At 46.1% G+C, this 25,812-nt stretch overlaps 1 protein-coding gene across 3 annotated transcripts in view; it reads left to right on the top strand.

The window, feature by feature from the left end:
* LOC136715864 (carbohydrate sulfotransferase 15) overlaps positions 1-19,065 on the top strand; it is a 46,008-nt gene extending 26,943 nt beyond the window's left edge. For 2 of the 3 annotated variants that reach the window (XM_066693252.1, XM_066693254.1), the window contains exons 4-11: positions 2,758-2,823; positions 3,965-4,577; positions 5,575-5,914; positions 9,321-9,464; positions 13,624-13,780; positions 14,293-14,449; positions 16,143-16,290; positions 16,968-19,065. In XM_066693252.1, coding sequence (XP_066549349.1) covers positions 4,026-4,577; positions 5,575-5,914; positions 9,321-9,464; positions 13,624-13,780; positions 14,293-14,449; positions 16,143-16,290; positions 16,968-17,170 — 1,701 coding nt within the window. In that variant the 5' untranslated portion in view covers positions 2,758-2,823; positions 3,965-4,025 and the 3' untranslated portion in view covers positions 17,171-19,065. Of the gene's footprint in view, positions 1-2,757; positions 2,824-3,910; positions 4,578-5,574; positions 5,915-9,320; positions 9,465-13,623; positions 13,781-14,292; positions 14,450-16,142; positions 16,291-16,967 lie in introns of all 3 variants that reach the window. The other variant, XM_066693253.1, reaches the window with a different exon arrangement.
* Positions 19,066-25,812: the final 6,747 nt, after the last annotated feature.

Below are 25,812 nucleotides of genomic sequence, written 5' to 3'. Positions count from 1 at the left end.
AAAGCTGCTTTCGAGAGCATTTAGTTTGGGCCGTGTCTGGAATTTGTAACTGCAGTGATCCAGAAATAATTTGTGTGTTTTTAAAGGATATCTTAGAAGCATTGTGCTCTCCCCATGGTCTGCACAGTCCAAAATCGCTATAATCATTTGCGGTGTTTGCATAGCTGGAATGTATAGTGTACTGATAGCAAAACAATTTACAGTTAAAGCTTTGGCACAAGCTGGGGAGCTCCGGCAGACTGATAAGTTTTTAGTTCTGAGAGCAGAAAAATTAGTGTAGATTCTGAGTGTTACCCCCCAGTGCTAGGGACTCCTACCGCTGTTCTTCCTAAATGAAGACATCCGTCTGATATTCCAGCTTTCCAAGGCTCGGCAGGTGGTAAATTGCATTACATGGGGACGTCAGGGAAGCCGTGTTATCTGTTGTTCTCCTCTCGGTGTGATAAGTGCACGCCACACGAGGCAGCAATATCAAAAAACCAAACTGCCGTGTGCCATTCTGAGCACGATCAGTCTGTCATCTAAGCAACCGGCCATTGTGCAGTTTAACTGAGAGGGAAAGTTGTTGAAATGTTGGCCCTCAGAAGGCAGACTCGACTGCAGTGGATTATTTTTATTTTCTCTCGAGTTGCAATAAGAAAACAAAGAATTGGCAACCAGCTCTTTTCACCGCCTCGACTGTGACATTTAGGACATTTGCTTTTCAGGGCAGAAGGTTACACTTTCTGGCACTTATGACATCAGCTCACTGAATAAATTAATTATAGTAAAAGGAACAAAAGAGCAACAGAAGTTCAGACTTTCCGATCTTACCCCGTATCGTGACCAAGGAGGCCAGAGTCGAGTCTTAAAATCTGGTACGGATGCCTCAGAAACGAGCGATGTCAGATCGAGTCTGGCGCCACGGGGTACAGTGGTATAAATATTAATGACACCACAGTACAGTAAGTGTCATTGTGCCGTCTTCTCCAGTCTGGCCGGGTGGGACGGTGGAGCGCAAAGAAGAGTCACGGAAAAGCTTTGCTTATCTCTTGGGGAGATGCCTCTTTTTCCCTTTGTACTCCCCCCCCCGCCGATCAGCATTCCTGTTTATCAGCGCTGCTCCGAGATCCGTGTGTGAGGCGAGCGCGGACGGCTGCCCTCTGAGAGAGTAATGCACTCACCCCCGGCGCGCGGCCTTTCTCTGCGCGGGGATGAAGGCTCTCTGTCTCCCAGGGAGGGGGAAGTGGGAGAAAGGTACCGAGCAGCCTGGAAAGTGCAGTCCTTATCACGCCTGCCATATTGTGCCTTGGTCACAGAGCGGCGAGGAAGCAGTGCAGGACTCGGAAGCTAATCGGGGATTAAAAATATAGAGTGAAAGGGAGTCAATACCGCAAAAAATTAGTTTAACCCCACAGCACCCCACTGGCGATGAAACTTCGTGAAAACAAAGTTCAGAGGAGAAACGAGAGCGCTGAGAATTTCTCAGAACTGAGTAAAATTAATTATTTTAATAATGTTGTGCATAGACGTCACTCCCCCGTTCATCTACAGGTGAGGAATCAGAAATAAAATGTAAAAGACACATCTAAAGATACAGCAGTTTTATAAGTGTCTTGTTGTGCCTTTGTGTATATACAAACTTAATTTGTACACATTGCTAATTGCAAAACATCACATTTCTACAGTGTAATAATGTCAGTGTCGACTACTCGGCTCGACAGAAGCAACCTGTCTGGAATATTTAATACTTTTTTAATAATCAAGCATTTTATAATATATATTAAAGGTAAATGGCATTTCCTATCAGGCAATATGAACAATTACACCACTATGATTAGTGTTGATTTCTGGGTAAAGGTGGCTGTTGTGTTTTTGCAGTGTTGTAACTGTTTTGCCTCATTATGTGTGCTTGTAAATATCAAAGCGTAACTTTTAAGAACATAAGAACATAAGAAAGTGTCCAATCGAGAGGAGGCCATTCGCCCCATCGTGCTCGTTTGGTGTCCATTAATAACTAAGTGATCAAGGATCCTATCCAGTCTGTTTGTGAATGTTCCCAAATTGTCTCTTCAGCCACATCGCTGGGGAGTTTGTTCAGATTGTGACGCCTCTCTGTGTGAAGAAGTGTCTCCTGTTTTCTGTCTTGAATGCCTTGAAGCCCAATTTCCATTTGTGTCCCCGGGTGCGTGTGTCCCTGCTGATCTGGAAAAGCTCCTCTGGTTTGATGTGGTCGATGCCTTTCATGATTTTGAAGACTTGGATCAAGTCCCCACGTAGTCTCCTCTGTTCCAGGTGAAAAGGTTCAGTTCCTCAGTCTCTCAGTAGGACTTTCCCTTCAGACCTGGAATAAGTCTGGTTGCTCTCCTCTGAACTGCCTCTAGAGCAGCGATATCTTCTTTTACGAACACAGAAATGATAAAAAAAACATGTTTTCTTGTTAGTTAATTATGTTCCAGAAATACATTGACAGCAATGGGTTTAAATGTGCGATTATGTGTGTGCCGTGTACAGACTGCTTTGCATTTCTGTAGGTGTCAGCAGTGGAAAAAGTGCAAGACAGCAGTTTGAAAATACATGACAGTCAACCATAAAAAATAAAAAAACGCACCTCCTGGTTTCATTTTTACCATATGAATCATTGGCAGAGCATTAACGGCGCTTTAACCTCGGGGCTGTGTGGGTGAAAGTCGACTGGCTTCGGAGACGGTGAAGATTTTGAGATAGACTCCAGTTTTGGTGCAGCTTTATAATCCGGTGTCTTCGATTTATCTACAGATGAGGTTCAGCCCAGAGCGCAGAGAGCGTCTAAGAGCTCCACAACGCGAAGACTGAGGCTATGAGGTACGGCCTGAACACTCCCTTTACAATCACAACACACAACTTCGGTTTCCTCACACAGATCTTTAAAATAAACCAGAAATTACACTTTATTTGATTACAAGATGTTTGGTGTTTCATATTGTTATGTATCTTGTATTGTGAAGTTTTTTTTACATACTTCTACTAGTTAGCATAATCCTCAACACTTTCCTCCCCAGGGGTGTTATACAATCACAATTGAGAACGGGTGGCACTTAGTGTGTATAGCCGCAGGACACAGAAAACCTGATAGGATGTAATGCTTAACAACATGGACTACCTTAGCATAGTATTAATAGCTACATGCAAATGGGTTTTAATGCATGCATAACCATTTTTTTTTTGCTTCTATACAATCTTAGAAACCTAACAAACGAGCTGTGCCGGGTCTCCTCTCGCTTGTATCCATACTTAGGTGCTGATTTCCATGTCATTTTGCATATTTTAAGCGCAAGCCTTTTATTTATTTATATATCTCTATATATATCGACCTGTTTCTCATGTACAATTCAGATGAACTAGCGCTGGTTAGAGCTGGTCTGTAGTTACATGAATCGGTGCTCGGCTCACGCTGGTTTTGAGGGGAGAACTTTTTTCTGGTAATAAGCATCCGTTTGAAATACTTCAAAGATCGCTGGGAAACATGAATTCGTGGAGTCCTGGAAATATGGCAGCGTGATACTGGTGCATTAACTTGGGCTTTGATAGACGGGCCCTGTTATTTTTAGTTCAACATTGCGCCTTATCTTGCTCTATTTAATTAGTTCTAGCAATTAGAAACATTGGCTAAATTACTTCTGACTACAGCTTCGGCACCAGGGATTTTTCCATAACAAAATTTTAAGATGGTCAACAATCACTCACACCCGGCCCACACCTGAGACCCAGCAGACTTGTGAACCCAGAAGAGTGATGTCAAATGTGACGGGCCCTTAAACCACTTGTGGCCCCTCATGTCTGGCAGGCCATGCTGCATAAACCTGAACTTTAGTCTGCAGGGTTATTATTATTTTATGTACCTAATTCATTAATCCTCATCTGCAAACCTCCGATTTCTTCACACCTTCAGGTGACCGGTTTTCTTCTCAACCACCAATTGCTGATTGCGTTGGTTTCTCTGCAGGACAAGCGAAGCGGGTCAGACGGGTCTGCGATCGCCACACCCATTCCGCAGAAGCCGCTGAATGGATGACGCAGCCCGGCCTGCCCAGCTCCCTCTCCAGCCCGCTGTGTCGCTCACGGGACGCCCCTGGGTTCGAGAGAGCGCCGCTGACCCACTCCTCTGCCCCACGATGACGCAGATGGACTATAACTACACGTTGCACAGCTCCAACCCCGAGGTATACAGGAAGAGGCCGTTCCTGCTTCAGGTGGACAAGGACAGCCAGATGAATTTATTCGCCGTCCTGGAACTCAGGCGGGACAACTACTGTCGCTGGAGCACGCTGGTGTGTTTCAGGAAAGTCAAACTGTACAGCATATTCTTCGGGGTGACCGTGATGTTTCTGATCATGGCCTCCTACATCCTGACTGCAGACAAGAAGGGACTCCTGCTGACCCCGTCCCCCTACCACTTCAGCAACCTCGGAAACAACCCCGGCTCCTTCCTGTTCAACCTGTCATCCGCCAGGGATTATGCAAATATTAAACTGGTCTTAAAAACGATAACGTCGAAGGTAGAATTCACCACCAGGGAACTGCCGGACTTGAAAGACCTGAAGAGAAACGAGCCACATGTGAGTAACCCCATCGTGTATATTCATCTCTAGGAGAACAGCATGAAGATGCAAGAACTTAAAACATGATCAAAATGTTCTGCCGCTGAAACCTGCTTCAATCCCATACATTTCTGACAGCCTGTAGGTAAATAGTCGATGATTCATGACTGAATTCACATGCATTTTCTTTCACTTAGCTTCCCAAAGTAAATAGGAACCGACTTCATCTTTGACTATCTGTGCAACTGACTCTGTGTGTGCATCAAATCGCAGAGATGTGTCTATTTTAATGATCAACACAAAATTGCTTCACAAAACCTTGGAGAGGAGAGCAAGGGCTAAAAAGCTCTCCTGCTCTCTTACTCGAGCTTAGTCTGCTGTTTAGTGTAAAATTAGCTGGTTCAGTAGATGAGTAACATCCCATGGTGCCGCGCATCTGAATGCTGTAAAAGGTCACGAAAGGCAGGCGTAAGAGTCTTCAGTGGTTGCTAACTAAACAGTGCCTTGAACTTGTGCAACTGCTTTTAACACGACTTCCCCCTCAGAAACAAAAGCAACATTGGGTTTGGCGTGTATTTTACATCACTTGAGCGATTTCTGCTGCACTTTCTGTCCTGTGCGTTTCAGTGAGATTGCTTGATGTTCAATTAACTTTGAGATTTCGTCCCCCCCAAGAAAAAGTCATGCCGTACGCGCTATTGCTATGTACCAAATAACGGTGTCAGTTTCCTCTCTCTGTTCTGAACACGTCTCACAAAGGGCTGACAGCAGCGTCTTCATAAAAAAAGGCCCTGGCACAGCTTAGCACCGTAAAGAACTGAAAACCACAATGTGGTCGCGACTTGAACCAGATTCAAACACATTGTGTAACAGAAGTGAAAGTACAATTTTCAGATGCAAGATGTTTATCACACTAGTTTCAATTATTATATATATAGGTCGTTTAATTTAGGTAAAATTTAAGTTTAAATATAGTTTTTCAACCTTTATTCAAATCCTGTCCTTTTCTCCGCAGATGTTTTCCGTAATCCCCCCGAAATTCCTTCCCAATGTTAAAAACCCATGCTGGTATGAGGAGTACTCGGGGAACATTACTGCTGACCCATATGGGGCAAACCTGTACGCACTTTACTCCAAGCGTTTGCGGACAGTGTTCGATTTCCTGAGAAATGCGTTCCGGGAACACTTGAATCACCATGTAAACAAGAACTATCGCATCCGCTGTCTGCCCTACTTCTACATCGTGGGCCAGCCGAAGTGTGGGACCACGGACCTGTACGACAGACTCCGGTTACACCCCGATGTGAGGTTTACTACCTTCAAGGAACCGCACTGGTGGACAAGGAAGAGGTTTGGTAGGTGAAAGTCTTTTTAGCTTCTTTAAAAAGCAACATTAATAAATAAATACATTAATAATGATAATATTGTTGAAAATGTGGGTGTCTTTGAGTTTGGAGAATTGGGAAACAGATCCCTCAGTTCTCCTGTAAATGCTGGTCTTCTTTATTAATCTTGTGAAGAACGCTCTTTAGACAAATCAGCATTTTTACTGCACACGTCTGTACTTAACCCAGTCAACAGTTAAAACGTGAATATTTAGAACAGTGTTGCCACAGTTTCCCGAGTGTCACATTGTGACTCCTGGTAGGTTTTCCTCGGACCCTTCTCACAGGTTTGCAAGTCAGTGATGAAACACGTTTTTCAATTAAACACACTTCATGAAAATAAAATAAAAATTGAGCACCGGACGGGAGATTTAGAGCCACATTAATCATACTCTCTCATATCAGTTCGGAGCTGCGTGTCAATCATAACAAGACTCATTATATCCAGGGTTGTTTTCCCAGGGCGATGAAACCAGTTCAGCAGAGCACACACTAAACAATGCGGATTAATAAAAGAGAGAAGCCTCCAGTAAATCTATTTTTAAAACCTTGTAATTAAGCCATTATGCAAAATCGTGGCACGGATTATTGTTTAAAATGAACCGTACTCCTTTTTATATTATTAACCTAAAACAATGTAGACAGTTATATATTATTATCATTGTTATTGTTGATGTCATTTTTATTTCTGCTACAAAATGGTTGAAAATCTATATTATAAATCAAGTAGTCCTCTTTTCACTGCAGTAGACTAGTCACCTACACTCTTCTGCAAGTCTGGAGCCACGTACCGCCTGCCACCCAGCGTTCATTCAACAGAGCGGAGACCGACATTAAGGAGAACATAAGAAAGTGTCCAATCAAGGGAGGCTATTCGCCCCATCATGCTCGTTTGGTGTCCATTAATAACTAAGTGATCAAGGATCCTATCCAGTCTGTTTTTGAATGTTCCCAAATTGTCTCTTCAGCCACATCGCTGGGGAGTTTGTTCAGATTGTGACGCCTCTCTGTGTGAAGAAGTGTCTCTGTTCCTAATGCGCAGGGCAGCAGGGAAGCAAACTACCCCCATGCTTGTAGTCTTGTGGTGGATCACAGATAGGAGTAGCATGGTTTCCTACAATATGGCTGCCTATTAACCACAGCACAGATTTTCTGTTGACGTCTTGCTTTGTACGCCACTCCTAGGCTGCGTAGGAGCTGTAAATGGATCCAGCTGCGACAAGACTGCATTGGTGGCTGCCACTGTGTTGGCTGACCCAGTTCAGACTCCCCCTCATGCCTGCAGCTCTGAATGTATGTGGGATGTGGGTTTCAGGCGCTATCTGGGCTTATAGAACAGCTTCGGTGCAAAGCACCGGAGAGCATTTAGTCTGTGTGGAAGATGCTTTATTTTGGGAATTGATACCTCCTCTCCATATCTAAAGATTTCCTCTCTCTCTGTGTCTCCTTCTTTCTCTCTTTTTTAATTATTAAATGATGTAGCGGCTTTGAACACAGAGATGCCAGCAGTATCAGTTTTGGAGTCAATTCCTGTGTGAGGAGTGTGTGGGAGGCCATGAAAGTCGGAATGCGTAGCCTGGCTCAGACGTAGGCACAATTAGCTTTTTAATTAATGGGATAATGTTCATGACTGCTGCGTTCAAACGCGGCTTGAAGTTTCTGGCTTGTTTTTGGAAAGTTTTGGAGTCTGACCTTTGGAAGGCTGCTGGTATGTAGCTGCTATTCCCGTTTTCCTGTTATTTTTGTGACTATTCATGCTTCCTGGGTTTCAGAGTTCACAGATATGTTCCCCATTTGACTGTGGCCGCACACTGCAAGAGCATACACACACTTCGCAAAGGCACACACACTCTGCCTGTCACAAGAGAGAGCGAGTGTGTGCTTTGAGAGTCAGCTGAGCAGCCGGTGCATACTTCCTCACTAATGTTATTGTAACACACAGTACGAAAGGATCCAGGGGAATCATTTGAACCTCCTAACCCCCTTTGATCGCGGTGTTGAAGTCGGTGTAATTTGAATACCATTTAAAGTATACGTTTGAGAGAAATCTTTGTTCGCCCCTGGCATCATCGCTATAAAATGAAAAAGAATAAGATTGAAGGTGTGTCTGGAACATTGCACAAAAGAGAACCAGAACACTTTTATCAGAATCCAAATGCTCAGTTTTTAAAATCACAATCTTGGGTTATCTGAGCAGGCAATGCAAAGGCACAGGGAGTCTTTTCCTCCATGGATATGAGTTATAGTGAAGGGCTTATTCTTCTCCCTTAACTCATTGATAGAGCATCTTTCATCTCTCTTCTGAAGGACACTATCAATACAGTGTGCACATGCAATTACCAGTCTTATATCACATTTCTCCTGAGACTTACAGAAACTCAAATGGATGCATTTTCTTCTTTCTTTTGTTAAATACTCATTAATCCGTTTTTGATCATTGTGAAAGATTAACTTGGAAGCTTCTCTCCTTGTGCTTTCCAGCACTAACAAATCATACTCCCCCAACACAAACACTACAAAGGAAACATTTAAATGATTAAAATGTATTATTATTTTCATTATTTCAGATGCAAGAACTATGTTTTTGCCAGGTTTTCACTCACAAGATCGTGTTTCTCACTCCTATATACCCACTTTGTATTTGCTCTGCTAAATAACCCCTCGTGATATTAAGCAACTGTTGACCCATTACACTGATATAATACGATTGTAAAATTTGATCTCATTCTTCAGCACTAAGGAAGACTAAAATACTGCAACACTAGGAAAACATGTCAAAGTGTGTGTTTTGTTTTGTTTTAATTGCTATGACTGGGAATTCTGTTTTCTGTGCTCAGTAAAGACATATAACGTATTTTATGATTAATAGCTTGCTTCTTCTAATACAGAGGTCCTTAATCTTAAATCCCAGAACCATGTGCTCTTTAAAATCTGATGGATGAGCGAGCATGCATTTGGAATTTTGGCTTTCTAGCATTTTTAAGGGACCCACTGTAATAAGTATTTGAAGTTCTGCGTGCTGATTGGACAGGAATGTGTTACTGTAGGGGTCACTCATAAAGGATGATGGGATGACGGACTCGGTTCCCCCCGCAGGTAGCGGCAATGATCTAGAAAAGTCATTATTTCTGTGGCAACGACATAAGGTAATTAGTCTTAAAGTGAACTGAATACGCAGCAAGTTTGCTTTTACTCCAAGAGCACATGAATTTCTGTTGGGGCATGATAGACCGAGGTAACATTCCTACACCTGGGAAATCAGATCTTTAGTGTCATGAGCCAACGAGCTGAATTGCACCCCTTCCCTGTTCTCAGCAGGGGTCTCCCACACTGAGCCCCCCAAGTTGAGTCCTCGGTGTCCATCTTGTCTTCGCAGGTATCATTCGGCTGAGCGAGGGATTTCACGACCGATACCCAGTTGAGGATTACCTGGATCTCTTCGACCTGGCGGCCTTCCAGATCCAAGACCACTTGCTGGGGAACTCCTCCAGGAGCCAGCACAAGCGCAACATCATCATTGGTAATACACAGCACTTCTTGGTCGATCAGTTTTCACTCAGCCCTGCAGATCCCTGATGCTGCAAGCGGGGTGAGGGAGACAGCTGAACCGTGTAACCGGATCTGTCTGTTTATGTTTTTGTGGCTACGCAATACCTTTATTGGCTTTTGACAAGGAGACCTGCAGGAGGTTTTAGAAACATAAGCCGTTGTGAAAGTCATGCTGTTAACCTGTGAAAAAGGGCTGTTTCAGCGGTTCACTGGTCACTAACTAACTTTAAGATCCCAACATCTCCACCTTTGGCCGTTTCAATCTACTTCCTCACTGAGAAGCAGCTCATACATTATTAAACAGCCTTGGCAGGGATCGATACGGCTGAATCCGCTGCATGCCGTGGACTGAAGAGGCTCTGTGACCCTGTTTCAGGTCAAGATCCTTGTCCTTCTGCTTTTGCATTTTTAGTTCCTGATTAAACGTTGTCATAGTTTACCTTCAAAGCCACCACAGCGCCATTGCTCAGGAGGGTATATGATACAGGACTAAATACTCCTTAACAGACTATCGATCCACGAGAATCCAGCACCAGGGTGTCTTTTCTTTCCTTGAAGCAATGAAATGAATGCTGGTGTTTGGAGGATGTGCATGGAAGGTGTTCAGCAACCCGCAGTGCGCCGGGACAGCAGCGCCGCGCTTCATTAATCTAATCATAAAAAAAGATAAAACGCCAAGAAATGAAAAAGTTCTGCGCTCTTTATTTAGCCGTGAGGTTTCTCTGGCTTTCCTTTTGTTGAGACTATGAAGGTCAGTGCTCAGGACAGGTAGAGATGTACTTCAGCCGCTTCCCACCGAAGGTGACCTAAAAATAAATTGCTTTCCCTTGGGGGAGGGGGGGAAAGGAAACAACCGCAGGATTCATGCATTACAGAGAGACGGCACTATAGCTGTGACACCGCGGTGCCGTGGGACTGCAGATGCGGGCGAGGTAGGAGCCTCACACCTAATAGAAACCCTGCCTTTTCCCTACAGCGCAGTGGTTTTACACAATTCTACCTTTCGCAGCTTTATAAAAACACTGTCTGAATGAGATAGTGTCCATCCTGTGTCCCTGCAGATGACAGATTACCAGCTGTCCAGAGTCTGAATGGATGCTCCTGTGTCCTATTAGTGTGGGGAGCTGGCCTTCGTTTATATAGCATAGTCTTTTGGATTCGCCGAGGGGAGATTCCTCCGATATATATTTCTCAGTGAGCTTGTTTCACTTAGAAAATAACGCAGTACCCTGCCTGTTCCAGCATTCAAGCAATGCCGCCCTCAGCAATGATTCTGAAAGTAATTAATTTTTGAATGCTCAGAAGCAACCTATTCCCCGTATACGCCGGCGCAGACAGGCAGAGCCAAGAGGCCGTGTGTTTTATCAGTGAGCGCTGGATCTCTCTAGTTTAATTGCTACCTTAGGTGGGAGGGAGGCCCAGTCAAGGCAGGATCAGCGCCCGTCAGAGAAGGAGCTGGCAGTCGAGGGTCGCAGGAACATGCTTTGAATCCGGCGCATGCATAAGATGGATTGCATCGGGGGGGTCCTCTTGTCGTTTTCTTCGTCTTGTTTTCCGTGAGAGTCAACGTTGTCATGTTGCTCAGATCGCTTTCCAGAGAGAATCTGAACGCCGCTGTGATAAATAGCGGACGAGGAAAGACATGCGTTCGCTGAATGACACGGGGGCCTATGCAATGCTAATGTACCTTCCCTGGGAGCGAACATATCAGACATCTTATCAGAAGCAGTTTTGAAGAAACCGTTAAAAAGGGCAAATGACTGCGGTGACAGAAGCGCACACAGGAGAGAGACACGATCCTCCGTCCTCCAGTGGCAGAGCCGTCTCATGCATTGCCTGCAGAGTGGGCGGTGTACCTGCACTTTTATTGAGGAGCACAATTTGAAACAATAATCATAATCATAATAATCATACTTCAAAAAGGAATTTAAAATGCAGGACATAGAGACAAATAGTTAAAGCTACAGGTGAGCAGCAGCAGTAAGGAAAACAGCTCTAAGAATTGTCCTCCAGTCTCGTGTTTACAATCTCTTACAAAGCTATTATGGTCGTAATTGAAATCCAACCAGATGTTTCACACTCCCGTCACATCGCAGAATCATGTATCCGACTGTAAGTCAAGGCTGTAATTGTTCTACAAATATGTTTTCACAAGGCCAGACTTCTAAGGATTCTGCATAAAATTGCAACATCCTTTGTGTGCTTTTGTGTGATAACTAATGCCTCTGATTTTAACATTGCTGGTTTTATTGTTTGGCGATTTTTTCTTCTGCTGTTGCATCCCCGCAGTGAAAGCCCCCTCACACACATGTGTATGATAACCAGAGATTATGATAATGCGACGCCTGAAAACAAACACATTTAAATAACTTCTACATTTGTCTTGCTTGTCTTTGCAAGTCAAGGTAGGCCTCTTTCAACAACAATTTGCTGTTTTCTAGGCACTCAAGCAAAACACAGAATACAGAGATTAAGATGTGTGTTGTTGTTTTTGTACCATGGCAGTCAGGATTATCTTAATTTGTCAAAGCATATATTTATATAAACTAATGTAGAAGAGTGGTATATACTTAATTGTTTTCAAAAACAGCTTTTTAACCCCAAGAGTTGTCATGTGTAAATTCCCTCTGTTACTACACATCTTATGATAGGATTTGTGCTGGTCGACTAGGGCCGAGGAACAACAGCTGATCCTAATGAGATGCTACAGCCCGATACAATTATAGGCTGGCAGCTGGATTTAATGTGCATTCTTTGATTCATTTAATCAGAGCTGCCGCCCCAGTGATTCTCAGCAACATGGAGGGATGTGAGACCCCATGTTTTTTCTTTTGAAGCAGAAACCAGGCAGTGAAGTAACCCTGCCTCTGTCCCATGGCCTCCATCTTGGCTCCGGCCTCCCCTCCGCCCGCCTCCCTGACGGCACTCACTTGATCGGAGGCTGCCGGGGCGTCAGACGCTCACTGTTTAGGGAAATGTCAGGATGTATTTGTCATGCTCTGAGCACGGATTACTTGCTCACTGGTTTGTTTCCCTTTTAAATAAATAATCCATCTGATTAGAGAGCGTGCCAGAGCCCTCCTAAATATTTATGATCGATCTTCTGTAGCTGCCGCAGAATCTGAGAGACCCGGAAAGAGAGAGCCATGCCGTGAGCAGAATAAGACTGGAAGCAGGTTTCTACTGTAAGGACATTTAATTGGTCTTCTCGGCACCAGCAAACCCCCCCGGGACATGCTCAATAAATTAAATTACCTTCTGTTAATCTTAGAACAACATTTCCTAATATGGAACAACAGGGATTTCAATTAGTGCTATCTCTGTGTGTCCCAGTGAGCCCATAACGGTGAACAGTGATGGTTTCTGGCCAGAACCGCCTTACCGCAAAAATATTGGCGATTATTGGTCGGTTTGTTTTGTTTTTCTTAACATATTTGGCAATACAATGCAGAAATTAAAACTGAACGGTTGTCGGGAATCACGGACGACGCTGTATTGTGTTGTCCGCACCACACAACCAGGTTGTGATTGAGTGTGTAGCCGGTGTATTGTATTACAATAGAGCAGCCGCACGATGAGTAATGGTGACAATGGCAGTCCCGGCCAACTCCGATCAGGATGAATTGGTGGCTGTTTTCAGAGCCGCTGGCATAAAGTATTGTTTAATTGTATCCGGAGCTCATTTCCCATTCAGGGACGCCACGCATAATTCCCTGCTTACTCGACAAGAAGAGGCTCTCATTTAAAAGTATAAAAAGGTTCCCTGCATTTCCCCTGTTTGCGTTTTCAAAGCCCTTCTGCTGCTTTCATTACATCGGGCTCGTTTCAAACCTCTGGATTGAACATGATTTTGAAATGTTTCTGGTGAAATCCGCCGATTGGTTCGACTCCAGGAGGAGAGGCCGGCGCCGGAGAGAGGGCGTGTGAGGACATGGGCTTGTCATTTTCCTTAAATGCTGTAGAACTAGGCAAGGGAGATGAGTTAATTGAACAGTACAATCAATAAAGCCTTTAAGAGCTCAGGTGGAATGAAAACTAGAATCACTCTGAACCAAACCTGAGAAGGACGGTGTGGTATAAACCAGTATGCTTCTCACGTGGAGTAAAAGTTGCCCTGGTGTTTTTTGCAGGGGAGGCGAGTGCGTCTACGATGTGGGACAACAACGCCTGGGTGTATTTCTACGACAACGACACCAACGGGGAGCCACCCTTCCTCACCCAGGATTTTGTGCACGCGGTCCAGCCGGACGCCAAGTTCATTGTCATGCTGAGGGACCCGGTGGAGAGGTGAGAGATCGGGCCCGTCTTACAAAAGTTTGCGGGGTTTGATCACAACCGCTCATGTGCTTAAGGCAGAGGGTTTTCCCACCAAAAGCCATTCAGTCCAGCCTGAGTTTAACCTCATAAGTATTTGCCGGTTCCAGTGCAGGACTTGAATTGATTGCATTTGGTTATAACCCTCTTAAGCTGCACACTGTGTTCTTCCCCATGTTTTTCCAAATGGAAATGCTAATGCTAAATAGGAAAAGCACAACATGAAGACGAAATAAATAATAAACTGTGAAATAACCGCATGCAAATCACAAACTTCATAAAGCAGCGATTCATTCCTGTCTACTACACGCTTTGAAAGCCTGGTAAACAATGACGGACTCTGATGTTACATTACAGAAGACCGGATTCATAACCGTTAGTGAGGGAAAACAAAGAGCAATCAAATGTAATCCCGTTGAAGTTGTTCTGTGTATAATCGAGCCTCTGAGGTAATCCCCGGCGTGTCTGTTGTTTGTGGTCCGCAGGCTGTACTCCGACTATCTGTACTTCGGCATTGCCAACAAGTCTGCGGAGGATTTCCACGAGAAAGTGTCGGAGTCCCTGCAGCTGTTCGAGGGGTGCCTGCTGGAGTTCTCGATGCGCTCCTGTGTGTACAACACCACCCTGAACAACGCCATGCCTGTGAGTGTGCGACCGTCAGCCCCACACTTAGTCGCCACTGTCCGCTGCAAAGATACATACATAACAAAGTGAAAAGAAAAAGCAGAAGCTATTTAGCCAGTGCCAGGTTTGGAAGCTATTCTCCGTTCTCATCTGAGTGCAGCAGGTCCCGTGGTCACCACTCCGTCAAACACATCACTGGCAGCACATTAAACACACCAACCGTTGTAGAGCAATGCGGTGCCCGGGACAGGGGGGTGAGGAGCCGTCTCTGGCGGAGCACAGATGGCGGGCTAAATGAACGCTTGCTTGTAAAAACAGGCAGCCCTGTTTTCTGCCGTTCGCCTCAGCGAGAGAAGATAGATGTTGCACCAGCAAGGGGTCTTGGCATTGAGTCAGACCTCCGTGGCGCCAAAAAGGGAACGGGGACGAGAGAAGACGGGAGGGAGGGAGCTCTGTCAGAGTCCTGGCAGATTACGGGGGGCATCGCAGTCCCGCAGGGGGCTCTTAAAGGTTACATTCCTAAGTGGGAGTGGGAGGATTCAACACACGGTAGGGTAAGACTGCGTGGGATAAAAAAGGTCATTTAAGGGGAACAAAATTATAATATAATCCTGATAATAAAAGGCAGGAACCACATTAATTTGCTTAATTACCTTTCAGAGAAAACATTCCATTGATTACCCTAACACCAGAGCCCAAAGATCGCAGATTCAGGCATTCAGGCAATTGATGGCCTCTATCTTGAGCAGCTGTCAAAAAAACTAATCCGAAAGCGAAACACAGTATTATTTTTGCTGTGGATTCTGTGCAAATGTAAGCACCCCCCTTTCGTGTTGTGCTGAGGTCTACACTCATTTTAATTTTAATTGAATTTGTTTTCTGATACGCACTGCTTAAAGTAATATCAGTTTAAAATATACAAGATGCTTGAGAACGTGGATCTGCATGTCAATGCAAACAAGTCGTAAACGCTGTGAAACTGTTGTAGTGGCCGTGTTGGCTCTAATTCAGGTCACACGGCTCTCACAGACGCCTTCAGCCACCGGGAAAAATGCACAAGCCGCCGCCACGGTCAACATTAGAGGAAGCCTGACCTCGGAGGCCCTTTTCTTTACTCGTCTGGGTTCTTTCTCTCCGTCCCTGCGGCATGCTGCTTAATTGCTATAGTAAATTTGGACCTGCGTATGCGGTACATAGAGGCAGTGACGTCTGACACTGTCTGGGTCTAGTTTCAGGCCAGACTCGGGCTTGCAGTTGTCCAGCTGTGAGAAGTGAGAGTGCATACAGACAGAGCAGGATTTGCAAACGCTGTTATAACCCGGGGCTGCGTGTGCCACCGTCACTGTCCTCTGACACGGAGACGAGCGGCAGGATTTTCGCAAATCTCTTCTCAGTTCACCAGCTGTGACTGAAGGACCTTCTGCAATTCTTGGCCTGCGATTTGTGATTCAAGCCTTGTGGGAAAGTGATGCATTCCTGGGACAAATCTCTAAATCAGTTTGCTGTATCAGTGCCACCGTATCTCTGCTCAGATGCTCATGGAGTCTGATTTTACATAGAGACGCAAATATTTGATAGTTTTTCTTTTGACTTATTTTTCTTCCTCTCTCTCCCTCTCTTTCTACACACACACACACGTTATAATTGTGTTATAACAGTCACTGGCGTTTTCCAAACCACAGTGTTGAGTCCCTGTTTTTCCCGTTGGCAGGTCAGACTCCAGGTGGGATTGTACATCGTCTATATCCTGGACTGGCTCACCGTGTTTCAGAGGGACCAGATGTTAGTGCTTCGTCTTGAAGACCACGCCTCCAATCGTAAATACACCATGCACAAGGTCTTTGACTTCCTCAGCCTGGGTACGTAAATGAGCCGGAACGCAGCGACTCTTTCTCCTTCTCTGTGTAAACAAAGCATATATGTGATTGTTTTAATGTGTGTTTATGTACATATTGAGTAAATATGAAAAAATATTGCACTATTCTGGACTATTCCTAAATGTTCTCCCCACAATTGTTGTTTTGGACATTGTGGGGACCTGGATTGCACCAGTTTCTCTCTGAACCTCTGCTGGATTGAAACGCGGCAGGTACTGTTGAAGGCTTAGCGGTGTTATAACCGGGCCTGGATGTGCTCCCGCTTTGGCTCAATCGCGGTTAAGACTCTCCCGTCTGAATTTGCGATCACCAGCAGCTTCAAAGGGACGCCGTTTCATATCGAAAAGGTGTGAAATTTCATATACGCCACTATATCTCGGCTCCGTGGTGCCTGCCAAATTTGTCGGGAGGATTATCACGGCTGTTGCAAAACCGCGCCACATAGATTCCCTGGATGTTATAAATCCGTACTTTTGAAAATGTATTTTCAGAGCCAGCTTTAAAGAAAGAGGCAAGGGGAGTCAGTTTTGCAGCTGGTCGGGTTCTGGCGGATTTCTCTGTCTATTGATAATAACGAGTTTAGTTTACGGGTGTCTGTTGCTGTGTCCTGCTTTGTCCTGCTTTGAAACATCCCTTTCTGTTGTTATTCCCAATGTTAGGACCCCTGACGGAGCAAAAGGAGGCCGAAATCACCAAAAGCCCGGCTTCCAACACCAGGAGACCGGCAGATAAAAACCTGGGCCCTATGCTACCCATCACCAGGGAGATACTCAAAGACTTTTACTCTCCCTTCAACGAAAAACTGGCCAAAGTCCTGAAGAATGACTCCTTCCTCTGGGAGAACCTCGCGAATATCATGTAACGACAAATACAAATCCATTCGTTTCTTTTTATACACTGCAGAAAATGGTACAGGGACTCTTTACATTCTTATTTAAATTATTTTAAGTTATACAGGAAGAATACTGAGTGATCAAAAACAGAAACAGCACAATACATTTTAGCCGTGGACTTTTGGGATCTTGTTTCAAGTGTCGAAATCGAGAGAGATTCTTGTTTGTTTTTTTGTTGTTTTTTTATACGAGCTCGTGTTTTTTTTTTCTTGGAAGGACGTTAAATATAATGTGCTACATAAAAAACACTTGATTTCTGACTATATTCTTGTCCAATGACTTCACGGTTCACCGATTAGTTTAGATGCAGAACCAACTTCCCTGAAGCTGCCCGGACTGCAATGCGTGTGAGAATCGGTTCACTGCAAAGTTACACAAACACCCCCAGGTAACACACACAACAGGGATTTACAAAGACTTCCACTAAATAATGGCCAAGGCTGTTTATATCCCTCCAGTGTTTGTTTTATTTTCACTGCGCATTCTTTCCTATAGCGAACACAAACACATCCACATCCTTTCACATCAACGACCGTGTGCACAAGCGTGGTGTCAGACTCTGGGATTAAGATCCACACATGCATGTGTCATGTGGACTGTTCTTTTTGCAGGATCGTTATCGTTATTGCTTTTGCTGTTGTTATTCTCTTCGGACAATCAAACTCCTCCCACAACGTTTGCCTTAGACTGAGTGTGGAGTATTTTTTTCATCATTCAACACAGGTTGCTGGAGTTTTCGTGCCCAATAGCATCAAACCTTATTGCGTTTTAAACTGAGTTTAAATGTCACAAAACGGCCATCACCTGTAACTTAAAGGGGTTGTGTTTTGCAGGGCTATACCTACGAGGAAATGCCTATGTTATGATGCACCCCTCATAAATAATTGTAATGTTATCGCAAAAGAAAAGTTTTTACACAGAAGACATTTAAAGTGCAAAAGATATGTACATTTCAAACTAACATATATCTGAAAATGTTCTATATTGCTCAAACAGAAAACAAATAACATACAATTAACGCATAAGGTTTCAGACAACAAGCAATCTGTAAGAACTTGTCAGCTTGAGCCACACTAATGAATAATGCCACCGATGTCACGTGATGGTGTAGATGTGAACACCTGTGGGATGCACTTTGTATCGCAATGCTGATCACTGATATACTTTAGGTAGCAATATAACCCACAGTCTGCAGATTCTACTACTGACCTACTGTAAGGAACCTATCATTGTTTCAAGAGCAATAACATAAAAATATTAAATGGATACAGGTACAGAGCTCACAAACTGAGCAGCACACGGACGACTGCCCAGGCGCTTTTGTTTGAGGGGACACACAAAACCTCAGTGATTCTAGGCTGCTTCTTTCCCCCCTAGAACTCAACCTAAGAAATGTATTCATAACCAGCTACTTATCCAAGACAGCACACAGACCCACACACAGACAATAATAACACTCTCCTTGAGAAATGGTGGCCTTGGGTTTGGGTTTAGCAATACGATCAGGGTTGTAGTTGTGATTATATCGCCCTCGGTACAATTCAGGATACTGCAGTACAGCACAGTGTAACAGCACAGTGCAGCATATTGTACTACAACACAGTTTGTTCCAGGACAATTGATTCGGTGGAATGTCACTTTATAGGGGAACAGACAGAAGTATTTTGACGAAACTTGCAACAATTAACTATGCAATGATACTGATGCATTGTGGGGCACTTTTTTAAACTTCCACGTGACACCTTGGTTCCCCATGTCATTGTTTTGGTCGCTTATGACAATGTTTGGCTGTCCTGCACCATATTCTGTCTGTCTTTACCCTTGTGGGCTCGTATTTGCATATTAAAGGGGTTATGGTGTAAAACTAAGTCTTGGGAGCTATATCCACTGACGTACAACATAAATGCTAACACTAACTTACACGGTATCAAGCACACTAACCTACATGCTCCTATACTACTTATACACGACTACACTACCACTAATGTACTACTTCTACACTTAGGCTAACCTACACACTATCACTGATCCTAACCTGCATACTACCATGAAGCATTAGGCCTATATATTCACTAATATATTGTGCAGGAAATACTGCTACATGCAGATAAACTATCTTCAGATTCTTGAAATGCAAGTTACTACTGATTCATCGTTTCAAAGTAAGCCAAAGTGATGGTTTATACGTTTACTCCGGAGTTTTGAGATTTAACATTTGTATTGCAATATCGCCGTCTGCTGGAGGAAAATGGTAAAACACAATTTATATTCCCTCATAGTTTGGCCTGGTGTTTGTTTTACGGTTTCCTGTGTGGTGAAGGAATCACAGAAGTCGCTCTGCAAGTACATTGGGTGTATAAAGATACATTAACCACAAATTATCAACCAATTCATTATTCATGTAAAGTTAAACAGTGTGGTTATACAAGCATGTTTTCAAGCAGTAATATCTCCCGGGCTGTTAGCATTTTATGTTCCCTCTGAGTGGATGTGTGCATTGCTGTTTTCATGCCCTGGGTCAGGGTGTAACACAAGTATCATCAGTCATTTAATAGCTGTACAAAAACAAAGACAACAACATTGCAACGTTCTTCTTGTGAACTAGGCCTCTACAAGTTTTTCGAACAGGGTCGCGTTAGAAACCGAGTAAGTGGCAGCCACGGGCATTAACACAAGGATGAAGTGTCACATCTCTGCACAGGACCTCCTGAGCTGGTGAAGATGAGCCCTGTGGAACAGATCACTGGTCTGTGGATCTCTGCTCTGATAGTTGTTTTTAGTTTAATTCTTCCCCCATGACATAGACATATTGTATGAGTTTGTTCACTTCTCGTCACTCAAGTTCTTGCCAGGGGAGCCTCAGAAAGCATCGGAGTTACAGTTCGGCCTTACAGTTAGTTTTTCCTTCAGTTATTCACAATTTACTATCGGCACTGAACATGATTATAAAAATAAATAAATCCATCCATATTCAATAACCGCATCATACGAGACAGACTCAGGGACCCGGACCAGGTCTGGTCAGTCTGGTGCCGCTCTGGTCAGTCTGGTGAGTCTGGTCAGTCTGGTGCCGCTCTGGTCAGTCTGGTCAGTCTGGTGCCGCTCTGGTCAGTCTGGTGTCGGTGCTGGACGTCAGCACACGCTGAGGAAGAGACTCAGGCGGGAGTCCTGGAGGGAGGAGGTCTGGGCTGAAGGACTCTCCTCCGTGCCTCTCAGGGATGATGCCCCACACAGAGGCTGACAGGCTGTCCATCGCTCACACCGAGACACTGCAGCTGCAGCCTTAATTATTCAACGCTACTGCGCAAGATTAAATAATTAAAGACCTACTGGGAACAGGGTCTGTAATGGACTGGCGTGATTTATTCACACTGGAAGCCGTGGTGTTTTTCTACAGAAGATAAGGTGTGTGCTGCACGAATTCATTTCACACACAACCGACACAGCATGCAGATGGACTCCCTGACACCCCCCTCTTATGTGGAGAAATAAACAAACATACAGACAAACAACAAAACATGCCTCTGCTCTGGGTGGTGAGGAGTGACTGGGTGGTAGTCCTCATCTAAGAACATAAGAAGAAAGTGTCCAATGGAGAGGAGCCCATTCGCCCCATCGTGCTCGTTTGGTGTCCATTAATAACTAAGTGATCAAGGATCCTATCCAGTCTGTTTTTGAAAGCTCCTAAATTGTCTCTTCAGCCACATCGCTGGGGAGTTTGTTCAGATTGTGACGCCTCTCTGTGTGAAGTGTCTCCTGTTTTCTGTCTTGAATGCCTTGAAGCCCAATTTCCATTTGTGTCCCCGGGTACGTGTGTCCCTGCTGATCTGGAAAAGCTACTCTGGTTTGATGTGGTCGATGCCTTTCATGATTTTGAAGACTTGGATCAAGTCCCCACGTAGTCTCCTCTGTTCCAGGGTGAAAAGGTTCAGGTCCTCAGTCTCTCAGTAGGACATTCCCTTCAGACCTGGAATAAGTCTGTTTGCTCTCCTCTGAACTGCCTCTAGAGCAGCGATATCTTTCTTGAAGTGTGGAGCCCAGAACTGTCCACAGTATCCAGATGTGCTCTAACTAGTGTCTAACTAACTGGTCTAACTAGTGACCTCAACTAACAAACCCCTGAGTGTCACATCTAACCTGCATTAAAACTGGATTGCAGTGAAACATTAGCAGGCTGAGAGTATTTTAATTTTATTTTTCAAATCGAGGATATCTCTTGCCAAATACTTTTAAATATATATATTGTTAATGTAAATGGACACTTCTGAGATGACAGCGCTGCCTGTGTGCCTGGGGGCTTTCTGTCCACACCCCCGGTGCAGGGGCGAACTCTCCTGGTCAATAGAGACATAACATTTCCACGACATTAACAGGCAGCCCCAGAGGCATCAGGCGGTGCCTTTCAGGGGCCAAACCCACAACTGCAGCTGTGCTGGGTTGGGATGCCATAACAGTCCCTCTACTTGGCTCAGCAAGTCCCGTTGAAGCGGAAGCTGCATGGTTCTGCGCTGATCATCTGTGCCAGTGTTGCAAACCACAATTGTCTCAGCCACAGGGTGGCGATCAGGAGAACTTGAGCTCCTTCCTGGCGAATCCTCTCTAGTGGAAGAAGTGGCAGTGGGGGGAAGGCATACAGTAGTTCCTGTGGCCATGGGTGAGCAAAGGCATCCACGCCCAGGGTGCCACCTCCCGTCTCAAGGGAGAACCACAGAGGACAGAGGGTCATCGCCTGTGTAGCAAAGAGGTCGACCCGAGCTTGTCCCAAGCCTCTTCCAGATCTGCTCCACCACCTGAGGATTCAGTCTCCACTCCGAGCTGTCCGGACCTCCCCTGGAGAGAATGTCCGCCTCTGTATTCGACACGCCCGGCAGGTGTATTGCTCGTATGGAGCAGAGATCCCTGATGGTCGATGTAGGCCATCTGACGTCTGCCAGACCATGGCGAAAATGGTGCAGCGCCAGTTGCACCGCTTGCAGCTCCTGTACGTTGATGTGTGCGGCTGATCAGAGGTCGCTCCACACTCCTTGAACTCCCATCCCATTCCAGACAACGCCCCACCCTATTCCTAAGGCGTCTGTGGTGATGACTTCCCGTCTGAGTGGACATCCCGAGGTGGAAGCCAAGGCACAGATTTTTTCCAATTTCTCCACCAGGACAGTGCCTGCCAGCACGCCGCGGTCACTGTCAGTGGGTGGTGTTTGTGTCTCGCTGGGTGCAGTGTGTGGGCGTTTACACAGCGTTGCAATGGGCGCATGTGCAGCAGGCCCAAGTTAAGAATATTTGAGGCGACGGCCATCAACAGTTTTTGAAATTTGACCAGCTGGAGAGTTGATGCCCTTTTGAATGATGCCAGGCATTTCTCCAACGACTCGATTCTGTCTCTGGACAGGTAGGCAAGCATTTTCTGAGAGTCCAGCTTCATCCCCAAGAAGCCCACCATCTGTGCGGGATCGAGGGAGCTTTTCTCTATGTGAACTGCAAGACCCGGTGCAGTCACATGATGTATAACCTCCACTGTGTGTTCCTCCGCCTGAAGCCTGGAGTCTGGAGTCTGTGCACACCAGCCAGTCATCCGGGTAGTTCAGGATCGTTATCCCCTTTGTCCTGAGGGGGGCCAAGGCTTCGTCCATGCACTTCGAGAATGTGCGGGGAGCCAGTGAAAGGCCGTACGGCAGCACACTGAACTCGTACGCCTGGCCCTGGAAGGCGAAGTGCAGGTATTTCCTGTGCGCTGGGAGGATGGGGACGTACAAGTAAGCGTCCAAGAGGGCTATTGACGTGAACGAGTTGCCCGGCCGGACGGACTGGAGGATACACTGCACAGTCAACATGCGGAACAGTCTTTTCTTCAGAAACATGTTGAGGCCCCTCAGATTGAGAATGGGCCTGAAGCCTCTGTCCTTCTTTGGCACTAGGAAGTTCCTTGAGTAAAAGCCTGCTCGAGAGTCTTCGTCGGCCACTAGTCGTATTGCTCATTTCTCCCACATCATAGTGATCTCCTGAGATAGAGCTTGAGCTCTTTCGGGACATCCAACAGTAGTGGTCAGCAACCCCTTGAAGCGGGGGCCAGAGCGGAATTGGACGGTGTATCCGTGGGTCATCGTCGTTCGCACCCAGGAGTCCTGGGTGCAGGCTTGCCATTGGTCGAGTCCGGTCGGTCTGTTGGTGGGGGGGTGGGGTTGGCAATGGCAGCTGCGTCCCTTTAGGGACGATGCTGTGGCTTCGCAGGGGGCTGCTGGGTGTCTGCCTTGCCCTTAGGCTTCCAGCCGGAGAGCCTGTTCTTCCCTGTCGCCTGCGGCTGGCTTCTGCGGAACTGCTCAGGCTGCGAGCCACTGGACTGTTGTTGCCTGGGTTGAGGCCTCCCCTGCCTCGGCCACGGACTGTTGGGTTGTTGGGAGCCCCATAGGCGCTGCTGTGGCTGCCATCTAGCCTGTTGGAGATCAGCATATTTGGACACTGTCTCCTTTGTCTTAGTCGACCATTCGACCATTCTCTCCGAACGTCTAACCCAGGGTGATGGGAGCATCGAGGAGGACGGACTTCTCCTTGTCCTGGAGCTTCACCTGCATCAGCCACAGATGGCGTCTGGCTGCTACCATAGCTGCGAGGGATCTCCCCATGGCCTTCACCCTTTCTCGCAGCAAGTCAGTCATGTAAGCATTGACCAGCTCCATTTCCTCCACATCCGCCATCTGGCGCTCCCTCAGGTGACCCAAGTACAGGATTAAGATGGCCTGTGTGCTGAAGTCTCCACAGAAAACGCTTTCTTCCGTGGTCCTGCATTGTTTATTAGGGCAAAGCGGTTATTTGCCTAATGTTGCATTCACCTGTACCAGCCTGGACATTGAATCCCCTATCGGTGGGAAAGATCCCAGTCCCTTCTTTGCCCAGTCCCTGCCGTTGCATTGCAAGTTGCAAGAGCAGATGCTGGCTGGTTCCACGTGGATTGCACAATGCCCACGTAATCATCAAGGAGGGGAAGGATCTGCGCAGGTTTAGCAGTCTTCTCCTTCACGAGTCGATTTTTCAGTACTTCTTCCTGGTGGCACCAGGGAACATCCACTGCCATAGCTCCATGTCTCATCACCTTAAACTCCATGCTCGGCCCTTGAAAGTGCTCCGACACTGAGCTCGCTGCCTCGGTCTAATCTGTGAAAGATTGAGGATCCGATATGTCCGAGCACGACACCACATGGGACAGCGCTTCTTCTGGTGGCGGTGGTAGCGGTGGTGGTAGCTGACGGAGATGGTGAGCATCCTCTTCCTGGCGGAAGTCGCACCACCACAGAGTTTAGCATCTGCTGCTGGGAGTCCAGCCTGTGTGTTATCTCCCCAACCCACTTAAGCAGTGTTGCAATCCCTTCTGCTTGCTGTTTCCTGCGGCGTGGAGGAGTACGCGGAGTGGAGAGTCTGGAAGATCTCACTATCAGGGACCTTCGTCTGGGGGAGCATGCTCTCCTCCCAGGAGAGCGCCTGCGAGGAGGCGGAGAGGGGGAGATAGACTGCACCCTCGCCAGTGAAGCTCGAGAGGAAGACGAGTGTCGCCTGTTTTGTCTTTGCCGAGAGACACTTGCAGGGGGTCCGCGCGGAGTTGAGCCCACAGAAGAGCGGCGGGCAGAGCTTCCGCTGCGGTGGCTGGCCATCGGGGGGTTCCTGGCCCTCTTACGGCGCGTAGCCTCTGTAAATGCCGTGCAGTGCACACAGCCCCCTTCTCCCTTCGGCTTCATCTCGATTACAAGATCCGTCTCCAAGTCGTCTACATCCAGACCCTCTAAGTAAATCGACAGCTCTTGTGGCAGGTGTATTTCGCCGGTTTCCTCCGCTATGATACTGTCCTCCTTGATGTTTATGTCGAGGTTGTCGATGTCGAGGTCCAAGAGGTTGCCATGGGTGTCTAGAGGTCAAGAGCAGGTCGATGCGATGACTTCGTCAAGAGGTCGATGGAGCACGAAGGTCGACGGATGTAGTCGAGCAGTCTACAAGGTCGGTCGAGGTCGACACAGGATGGATGAGGGGTGGAATTCCACGATCGATGTCGACAGAAAGGTCGAGGGATGGATGGGGTTGGTCGATATCGACAGAGGGGTTGAGGGATCGACAAGGTTGGTCGAAGTCGATGTGGTGGTCGAGGTCAACAGAGTTGTTGTGTTGAGTGCCGTTCTCGGCCTGTAAAGCGGTTTAAAGTCGGACGACAGAGGTTGAGAGAATCCGGAGGAATAGAGCGGGGTGGTCGGCCGATTAGCGGGGAGGCTGTTCCAGTGGAGTAATCTCCTTCCTCTTTCCTCTCCTTATGCCACTCAAATCTGTAAGAGAAGAATAAATGGTACAGGAGATAAAATCATGCAGCAGATCTCAGTGGAGGGACCGAGGCTGACTCCGATCGAGACTCCCACTGCACACTTACCTCTGAAGAGAAGCAATAATAATAAAAAGACCGTAGTCCGAGCTTCGAAGATGCAAAAATTGGATAATACTCCGAAGAGGATAGCAAAAAATTAGAACCGAACTCTGAAGAGCAGGTGAGCACACTTCTCAAAACTTTAAGGCAATCGCAAGCGTATAACAATAAAGCACATTCACGGGCAGGTGAAAGAAGAAATGGCAGGGAGCT

The sequence above is a fragment of the Amia ocellicauda genome, chromosome 20 (assembly GCF_036373705.1).
Source record: "Amia ocellicauda isolate fAmiCal2 chromosome 20, fAmiCal2.hap1, whole genome shotgun sequence".
NCBI classification, from domain to species: domain Eukaryota; kingdom Metazoa; phylum Chordata; class Actinopteri; order Amiiformes; family Amiidae; genus Amia; species Amia ocellicauda.
This window is presented reverse-complemented; position numbering and strand designations above follow the sequence as displayed.